General features: G+C 36.2%; 1 protein-coding gene across 4 annotated transcripts in view; it reads right to left on the reverse strand.

Annotated features, from left to right (window-relative positions):
• LOC106868839 (RUN and FYVE domain-containing protein 2) overlaps positions 1 to 10,225 on the reverse strand; it is a 245,763-nt gene extending 235,538 nt beyond the window's left edge. For 2 of the 4 annotated variants that reach the window (XM_052969820.1, XM_052969818.1), the window contains exon 1: positions 10,016 to 10,224. In XM_052969820.1, coding sequence (XP_052825780.1) covers positions 10,016 to 10,205 — 190 coding nt within the window. In that variant the 5' untranslated portion in view covers positions 10,206 to 10,224. Of the gene's footprint in view, positions 1 to 10,015 lie in introns of all 4 variants that reach the window. The other 2 variants (XM_052969822.1, XM_014914266.2) reach the window with 2 other exon arrangements.
• Between the last annotated feature and the right edge of the window lie 571 nt (positions 10,226 to 10,796).

Below are 10,796 nucleotides of genomic sequence, written 5' to 3' on the forward strand. Positions count from 1 at the left end.
AAAATTGATGGTATCTATTATTATGTGTGTGTGTGTGTGTGTAGTAAGAAGATTGCTTCCCAACCACATGGTTCTGGGTTCAGTCCCACTGCATAGCAACTTGGGCAAGTGTCTTCTATTATAGCCTCAGGCCAACCAAAGCCTTGTGAGTGGATTTGGTAGATAGAAACTGAAAGAAGCCCGTCATATATATTTGTATATATTTATGTGTGTGTGTGTGTGTGTGTGTGTGTGTGTGTCTGTGTTTGTCCCCCTGCTATCGCTTGACAACTGATGCTGCTGAGTTTATGTCTACGTAGCTTAGCAGTTCAGCCCAAGAGACCAATAGAATAAGTGCTAGGCTTACAAAGAATTAGTCCTAGGGTCAATTTCTTCAACTAAAACCCTAACCCTACTTTAAGGCAGTGCTCCAGCATGGCCACAGTCAAAAGAATAAATATATATATATATATAAATGATAAGAAAACAAAGAAAATTCTTTAACACATCTTTAATAATTCACAATTGTTTCTGTATGAATGTACCTTTGATACAAGTCTGATGAAGTGCCAGTCTAACATCTAAAACTACAAATATGTAAATTTTCGCTTTAAATTCTTGTGTAAACTGGCATTGCAAATAGAGTTGGTACAGAAACGATTGTAGTGAATCATTAAGATGTTAAAGAATTTTCTTTGTCTTCTTATCATTTGGATTATTTACTCTTCACCAAACCCACTTTACAGTGTGAACATTGTGAATCTTGGATTTTCTACACCTGAGGAATTCCAGCTTTGGCCTGGAACACGACAATATTGATAGTCCAGGATTCAGGTCAAGTGCTTCTCTGGAAATACCCTAACTTTACACCCTACCGGGACCTCGTGGGCATCGGTGCCATTTTCCTCTTTCTCCGTTTTTCTATTCTCCGAACTTTCTGTCTTTCCGACGAAGGGCTCCGCCCGAAACGTCATACTCTCTCTCCTTCCTTTCTCGAGCGTCCAATAACACTATCCGTATCACGTCCTCACTTAGTTGTTTTTTTGTTATTGTCTTTTGTGTTTTTTTAACTTATATATATATATATATACATACACACACGCATGCACATTAACACAAATTTGTACAAACAAACATTGATAATAAAAGCTGTTGCCAGAATTTATTTTTAATTATTTTATTTTAACTTTATTTTTTGGGAATAATTAATTTATTTAATAAACAAACTACAGAATACTACTACACAAAATTTGACATGTTATTTTTTTCATTTATTTATTTTTGTTAACGTATACTCCCAAAGATTTCTCACTAATAACATGGTCCTCTTTTTTGTACTTTTATGTAAAGAAACAAAGTAACTATATGATAAAAATACAGATATAGATAACAGACTTTTTCAAACTGTGCATTTGAAATGTCATTATATTTATGTCAATAGTCAATACTTTTTTTGAATATAAACAGCAATAACGGAAAATTGATTTCTAATATTAGCACAAGGCAACACATTTTGGGGTGGATGTGGGGGTAAAGTTAACTTAAGCCACTTCGTAGCTGGTAATTTACTTTCTGGGAAGGATGAACGGCATTGTGACTGTCATGTGATTTGAACTCAAAACATAATAGCAATAACTAAATACAAGGCATTAATGGAAAATTAAGTATTTTTATTATTGACTAAGTCAGCCTCTGTCAAATCCTCATCATCATTTAATGTCCATTTTCCATGCTGGCATGGGCTGGACAATTTGACCGGTGCTGGTAAGGGCCAGAGACTACACCAGGCTCCATTATCTGTTCTGACATGGTTTCTATGGCTGGTTGTCCTTCCTAATGCCAACTACTCCACCAAGTGTACTGGGTGCTTCTAACATGGTAACATCATGAGTGTTTTTTCCGTGGCACCAGTACCAATTCTGCTGTGGCAGTCAGGTCTTCTTGAGTAGTGCGCCAGATATCTTGGTCCTTAGTTTTCTCCTTCGTAAGGCTCAGTGTCTTGAGATCAGCTTTCAACACTTCATCCCATGTCTTCCTGGGTTTCCCTCTTCCACAAGCTCCATCCACTTTAAGTGATCAGCACTTCTGTATGCAACTGTTTATATCCATATGCATCACATGACCAAATCAGTGCAGTCTTCTCTCTTGCACAATTCGTCTAATTCCTCTTTTGCCTAACTTTTCTCTCAAAACACTAGTGCTCTGTCACACATGTACACTGACATTGCACATACAGCAGAGCATAGTGGCTTCGTATGTCTTCTGCATTCAGGGGCCACATCTCACTGCCTGCCATGTAGTGTCGCTATCCATATACATGCATCATACAATCTTCCTTTCACATGGAGAGAAAGAGACCGTTGGTTACCAACAGAGGTAAAAGCTCTCTGAATTTTCTTCATCTTACTCTTATTCTAACAATTACACTCTGTACATCCTCACCCCAACAACTAATTAGGTCCCCCAGGTAGCAAAAATTATCCACTACCTCTAAAGGGGCATTTGAGAAAATCGATTTCCTAAACATTTGTTGTTTTTATGGCTCTTATGTATCTTCCAATTATTCCACTTCACCTCTTGTGTCCATAGTTTGCATTGAGTACACCATATGGAATTCCTGCCTACACCTTTTTTTATATATCAAGCAGTGCCATTTACCTGATGGGGGAAGGGTTCTGCCCATTTTCTTGCTTATTATAATCTTAGTCTTTGCTAAGTTAATTTTAAGGCCCTTTGATTCAAGGTTTTGCTTCCACACCTGGAATTTCTTCTCTGCTATAAGAGCAAGATGATCAGCATATAACAGTTCCGAGGGGCAGCCAGTCTTGAATTCCTTTGTTATGGCCTGGAGACAATGATGAATAAGAGGGAACTATGTACAGTAATCCCTCGACTATTGAGTTTCTTAATTATCCAGCCATTTCTCTGATGACAATATATCTACACCCAAGTGCTTTGCATGCCCGGAAGAATTTGCACTGGTACGACTTGTCTACGAGCAATCTGGATAAGACTCCCTACCATCTTATCTCCTCTATACAACACACATCTGCTAGCTTCAGCACTAGCACCTCTACAGCCCTACCTTTCATCATATCAACAACAGATTTTGGATAAGAAGTGAAGAGTTTCCAGTAAGGGGCAGGTCATTTGCTGTCTGATTTTTACATTTAAAAACAGAATAGATGACATAATTATTTGATGATAGTCATGGGATTTTCATGAATAGCCAGATGTTTCTAGCTGATCATTCTTCTACTGATTGCAAGAATAACTTGATGTTATTCCTATATATGCAATGAGGAAGTCTCTTCATACTTGTGACTAAATTCTTCAAAGTTGTGCTCCAGCATGACCACAATCCAATAACCAAAACAAGTAAATGATAAAAGACATGTACATGCATACACAGACATGTGTGTGTCCTTGGGATCATTTATCATCATCATCGTCGTCGTTTAACGTCTGCTTTCCATGCTGGCATAGGTTGGACGGCTTGACTAAGGACTGGTGAGCCAGAAAGCTGCACCAGGCTCCGTCTGATCTGGCAAAGTTTCTACAGCTGGATGCCCTTCCTAATGCCAACCACTTCAAGAGTGAAGTGGGTGCTTTTACGTGCCACCGGCACGAGGGCCAGTCAAACAGTTCCGGCAACGACCATGCTCAAAAGGTGTTTTTTTACGTGCTAGGTACGCATGCACATACACACACACATCAACATTATCATAAAGAAACTAGAAGTAAGACTATTCTGTTTACTATAACAAATATCTGTTTCGTAAACAGAATAGATTTTTTTCCAAACCAAAATAGTATGAATGGTTTAATGGTCTTGAAGAAAATCCAGCTAAATTCAAATTTTTTTTTTTCAATTTTCATTATTATTTCATTACTCATGCTTTTTTTTTATTTATTTTTAATTTCTAACTTTGCACTTGAATAATCTAGTCAGCTAAAATTTAATGAAATGATAATTCATAATGTCTAAGCAATTTTTTTAGCCTGATATCTCTGTAGCCTTCCATGTTCACCATACAAACATCAGGTAAACAAAGTTTGTTTACTGTTGTTTTTAATTTGAATGTCAAAATTATTTATTTTGACAGAGACTGTCAAAGTGAAGAATATTCTTAACAATTCATATGCATAAATCAATCAACTCACTTTGATTACATTTGGATAGCTATTATATCTTTGTGTGTATACCTGCATGTTTGTACATATAAATGATCCCAAACACTCATCTACCACTGGAACCCTGTTTCAACCTGTTGGGTATAAAACTTTAGGGTTGCCACTATGAAAGTTGATATGATGAAAGGTAGGTCTGGAAATATTGTAGAGATGCTGGACTGGAATTAAGTAGTACTGTGTACCTAAGGTGATATGGGAGAGCATCAGCCAAATGCCTCATAGGCGAGTAACAGCTCTGAGTAGTGAAAATGTATTGGTGGCAGAGAAATGGTCAGGTAAAGTAATTGAGGTTAACATATATCTCACAAGATATATGCTACAAAAATTAAGCTTAGACAAGTCTTGGCCAACAGCAATAGCTATTTCTGAAAATGCACCACAATCAGGACTGAAAGACAAGGAAAAGGATAGTTTCTATGCGGCCCTCTTGCAGACCACTTTAATAATGAAAGGCAGTGACCATGTTATTATGGCTGGTAACAAGTTGGACAACACCATGATCCCTAATGATCACTACTCTGGCATATGTAGAGGTTTTGAATATCGTACAAAGAATGAAAAAGGATTGAGTCTTGGAGACCTGTAACATAAATAACATAACCATATTTTATTGCTAACCTCTGGAAACTAATTGATAATCTGTTCACTTACTACTCAGGCAAACATGCAAGCCAGACTTCAAAATCGTCAGTACATAAGATATGCAGATGGTTCTAAATATCAAGTCCTTCCCATTGAAGAATGTGCTGCTCGACATAGTCTGCTAGTTAGAACTAGAACTAGCTTAAGAACTAGGACCTAGAGACACCAGATAATCTAGAGAAGGGGAAAAAATGGAAGTTGAAATATTCCTCTGCTTGGCCTAGGTTCAAAAAAGTTCTGGGATGCACATGTATCGAGCAGATAGAAACTGATAATGTCAAAGACAATTGAGAATTTTAGTGAGACAATCTGCTGTAAATCATGTACCAGTCAGACAGAAGGTAACAATGTTAATGAGTTGGTACTGTAGAATGAGCCATAAAAGTTTAGAGACAATCCTGAAAAGAGTAGAAGAAAGCAAAGAGTAGGAAACAATATCAGGTAGCTAGAAGAGACGTTAGACATCAAGTATGTGATAAGGCAAGAAGTAAAAGGTTTGTTAATGTTCTATGACGATAGGATCAGAGGCATAAGGTTTTCTGTAATACAAAACAATATGTCTATGTGAATTAGGACATCAGATGGAAAAAGTGTCTAAAAGGCATTAGTAGTGCATATATACAGACATGCTGTCAGCAGGGCGAGCGTTAGCAATAATGAGTTCAGCAAGGAATTTAGTGAGCAAATAAGTCAAAATCAAGGCCCTGTTTTCAACTTCATGCATATTATGGTTATCTAGGCCATAACAGAGGATTTTAAAGTTGGCTGACAATAGAAACTGCTAAATGTCAATGACCTGGTTTCCATAGCTGAATCTGTTAAGATTTTGAGTAGACATTCCAGATATGGAAGTAAAGCTTACCACCAACAGACCTCAAAGTAAATCCAACAAAGATAACTGTTTTAGTTATAAAGAAGGAAAATAAAAATCTACTGCCATCAGGGAGGTGGCCATGCTTGACATGTAAAAAAAGAGTATGTAAGAATTCCATATGCAGTAGCCAGTGTAAACTATGAGTGCTCAAGGAATGTTGTGGGATGACAGATAGGCTGATAGAGAAAACAGATTTCATATGCAGCAGATGCAGAAAAGTATTTAGCAGTTTAAATGCTTAGAAGACTCCATGATAGTTGATAACTTCTCATATTTGAGTGACCTAATAGCAGCAGTGGAGGTAGGTACTCCAAAAACATAGCATCCAGAGTCGAATAAACTTAAAGGAGTTATTATTTCAGCAGATAACAAAGGGATTCTTTCTCCACCTTATCTCTTGTAAATCAATCAGAAACTTTCAAGCTAACTTTCCAGTGCTCTAAAAGTCCTCAAGATCTATTATTTATAAAAATCTACCTTCCAACTGCTGATCACTATGATCAATCTGTAATCTTGACTTAAGCACATGGCTAGGATGAACATCTGTTGTAATCACATGCACAATGGAATCGGAAACTTTCAAGCTGACATTTCAATGCTCTAAAAGTCCTCAAGATCTATTATTTTAAAAAATCTACCTGCGCTGTGAAGTGAAAGGCAAATGAGCAGGGGAGGCAGAGGGGTAAGAAGTTTATTTAGTCTTGTCTTTCCAAGCAACATTTCTAGAACTGATGCCATGATGAAATGCACCCATTACACTCTGCAAAGTGGTTGGTGTTAAGAAAGGCATCCAGTTACAGGGGGAAAAAATCCAAAATGACGTGTATAAGTATTAGACTATGAGAGCAATAGTTCCCAATAAGGACTGACTTTGATCATGATGACCAGTACAACCCATGCCAGAATGGAAAACAGATGTCAAGTGACGATGATGAATGTACATAAAGTACCATTATATCTATTATGTATACGTGTGTGGGGAGGAGGCAATTTCCCCACGCTCGACTTCACTTTTCATCCATCTGTTCAGAGTTGATTTAAGTGAATATATTCCTCCCTCAAAATTAATAGTTTTGTAATGTCGCTTCATTTCTTTTAAGGTTAATGATTATTTAGTGATTTTTCTTTTTTTCCTTTGTATTTTATACAGTAATAGTAACGGACTCAAGCAACTAAAACTACATAACTTGTACATCAGCCAGCCTCTATCATTCTTACGAAAGGAACCATCAAAATCATTTCTCTCCCTCTATCTCTAACAATAAGAAAAAACTTTAAATTCAGCACTTTATATTGCTAACTTCATTATCAAAGACTATCGTACGTATTTAAAAAGAAGGAGGGAACCTATTAAGAGAGCTCTATGATATATACTGTTGTGTCTGGGGAGAGTCATTTTTTTTATTGTGCCTTAAAATTTAACACATTCACCGGTAAAATTTCCACTTATTTTTATTTTTATTTTCCTAAAATTTTCGTTGCGTCTTGCAACTTTATCAATAGTCTTTATGATATATAATTTACAATCATTTGAGACATCAACGTGGATTCTTTTAGGGGGAGGGTGGATAGCAAGGTAAAGATATCTGAAACAATAAACAAGTCCCATGCTTATTACAGTCTAAAGCTTTGTTTCTCTATAACTTGACTAATATTTCGTTTAGCTACCCTGAAAGAATGAAAAGCAAAGTTGACCCCAGCAAAATTTAAACTCAGAACGTTATATTATGATTATTATTGATAAGTGCTATCTTTCCTGGGGGAACCAGAAGTATGCACATATATAAGAAGAGGGAGACTGCTAAATGGCAAAACAGAGGAAGAAGTGGTGAAAGCTGGGACGAAATGCTGAACCTCATGCAACAAATGGCAAGACCATTCCAACCCATACAATCACGGAGAAACGAACATAAAATTAAGATGATTTGCATGGTGTTTGTTCAGAATTGCGTTATAATGTTGTCTCTTGCCTTTGTGATGAACAAAGAAATTGCTATGAAACAGAGTAGCATGCTGATTAAATGAAATGCAGTATTTAGTTTCGAGTTTTTGTTGTTTTTTAATGCTGTGATTCTAATTCTAACGGAGTCAACATAGCTTTGACATCGTTAAATAGTCGATAGAATTACCAAATAAAAGGTATTCATTTGTTATGTTCAGAAACTGAAAAATTTTAAAACATTTTTTTTTTTTTTTCAGAATCGTAATTTTTGTATTTTTAAACCTGAAATCACCCCACCAGAAACAAAAAAAAAAAAAAAAAAAAGGTTAAAAACAAAATTGTAGAAATGGGAGATCTCTGTCGTTGAAAACATAGAAACCCGAAGAAATTTTTCTTAAATATAAAAGAGTAGTTGAACATTTCGGAATAATATCAATACTTTTGTTTTCGATATGTGATCACGAACCGAAAGAATGCAGAGTCACATTCGATAGATTACGTACATTGCACTTGGCGTCGTTACAATGTAAGAAATCCTAATTAGGGGCGGACATAGGTAGAATTAGCAGAGTACCAAAAATGCGTTGCCTTGTTTAGTTGTTCCCCTTTAAGTTCTGAGTTCAAATGTCACATAGATCGTATTTTCTTTTCCTCTTGGTGTCGACAAAATAAGTGCTAGTATTACAACTATTAAATAATTAGCAACATGTTATATTACATTTCTGAATTGAGTACCAATGCAAACAATAATTACAGATCCGGTGTCATTTGTGCATTTTGCCTTGCAAAAATAAACATACGGTATAGATACATAACAGCGTCGACGACAATAAAAGCTTTTGCAAAATTGAAAACCTCTACGTAACAGAAAATGTCGCATTATCGCTGTTAAATTAATGTTTATAAAAATGGATAAAATGATTATTTCATCTAATCATATATCATAATGGGCCACACACACACACACACGAATACTGATTTATTGTTTCACCAAATATAAGCATAATTTAACAAGGGTTATACGACAACTTCACCCAAAAGCTCTCATGTTCGCCGATGCTGTTCTCTGTATATACCCATATCATTACCTTCGATTTTTATTCAGAATAGAGGACCGGCATATCAGTAGGGCACCGGACAAAATATCCTGTGCTATTTATTACAGCACTCTACATTCTAAGTTCAAATCTCACTGCAATCGAATGGGTATTTCATCTTCTAGAGTCGATAAAATTAAGTACCAGTTCAGGTTTTGTAACAATGTAAGAAAAAATTGTCGTTATTTGTTTAAACCTGATAAAGGAAACCCAAGTTCGTCTGTAAGTTTCCTGAAACGCTAAACCTTCATTTACCCATCACATCTAGAGTTTGACATGTGTTTACTCCAAAGAACGGTGGACTGCATTCACTGCAACTCAGTACAGATTGGGCGGGCCGATGATCAAAAGTATTCCAGCCTTAAAGTATCTAGGACAACATTATCTTTCTATTTTTAAAAGTGATTCGAGATAATTTAGTTGCTTACTTTGGCAAATTAGTTTCCTAATATGTTACTTCTTTATCTCATTATCAGTGCAAGAACTTCGGTCACAGCCTGATTTTGACGAAGCATGTTATATGACAGGTGTGATTTCTCCTCCCACTTTCTTCCTTTTGCTGATTTCAAAACATCCTGGTCAATAGCATGCGCTGACCTCAACCACATATACAACTAATGTTTATCGTATATACATAACAATTACATCATGAAAGAGTAACAGTAGCTATATAACTCGTTACATTCGCTTTTTAGGGTGAAAAAGCTTCCTCAGAGGAAATTGTGTCAATGATCAGGTTGCATATACGTCGAAACGTGTACCAGCTTTATAGTATAATATTAAGAAATAAAACGAAGTAAACATATTGGTATGTGTGTGATTTAAACGGCTAACAAGAGTTTTCCACGATGTAATTTCAGATGATTTCAGATGAAGTCACTTGCCAAGTATAAACAGCTTTAAAATACTCCTACAACCATTATAATACATGCATACATATATGACATAGATGTATGCATATTTATATGTTTGTGTTTGCATATTTATTTATATAGGTATGCATATGCATGATGTATGTATACGCATGTATATACACAACAAAACTAACATATGTAAACAAAAAAAAACATCTTCGAAAAAGAAATAACAAAGATAAGTTGCACGTTATAGTGTGAAAAGAAAAACAGCACACACACACATATAATTTTTCTTCTTATATATATACACACACATTGAAACACGCAACGGCGTGAACACACCCACCAACAGCATGGAGGAAAAAGGAGAAAAAAAGTTTTAGTGAATTGAAATAACAATAAACATGTTTAGATAAACAATTGAACTTACTTTCATATCGAGCCCTCCTCCACGCTGGCATGTAAGGCGGTGGGGCGGGTTGAACTTTGGAAGTCGTTTCACCAGCTGATTGAGACATTGGCGGCGGTCGTTCAACGGCCGGACTGATTGATTTCAGAACATCCGTGCTATCAGACGGAACCTCCATGGACGCCGCCATCTTGGAGACATTTAACCTCATCCGAGACAGCAGCCCCGCACAAACTGAAGCAAATTGTGCGCTCAGTGCTCGCCTGTGACGTCATTTGGCGCGAGCTACAAATTGTATTTAACTTGATTATTGTTACTTATTGATGGTCTTCTTACGTTTTCTTTCCATTCGTTTAATTTCTGCTTTACAATGGACACAAGGAAAAGTTGACAGATTTCTGTCAACCTTATAAGAGTTAATGAATACGAAAAAGTTTTGAGTAATCTTTCAGTTTAATGGTAAACTGTTTTTAAATAACTTGACATACAAACACTATACATACACATATATATACATATATATATATATATACACACACACACACACACACACGGGGTTGCTGAAAAGTTCCTGGCTTTGGGTGAAAGAAAATACAGGAGGATCAGTTAATTATGATCTTATTCAACATATTCCCCTCTCAGATTTGCAGGCTTGTTGCAGCATTCCTTCAGTTTTTCTAAGCCCCGTAAAAGAGCTTGGAAAGTTGTGCCTCCAACCAAGCCTTTCACGACACCCTTAAAGCCAGGAACTTTTCAATCACCCCTCGTGTGTGTATATATATAGGATGTAATATGAATTATG

The sequence above is a fragment of the Octopus bimaculoides genome, chromosome 7 (genome assembly GCF_001194135.2).
Source record: "Octopus bimaculoides isolate UCB-OBI-ISO-001 chromosome 7, ASM119413v2, whole genome shotgun sequence".
NCBI classification, from domain to species: domain Eukaryota; kingdom Metazoa; phylum Mollusca; class Cephalopoda; order Octopoda; family Octopodidae; genus Octopus; species Octopus bimaculoides.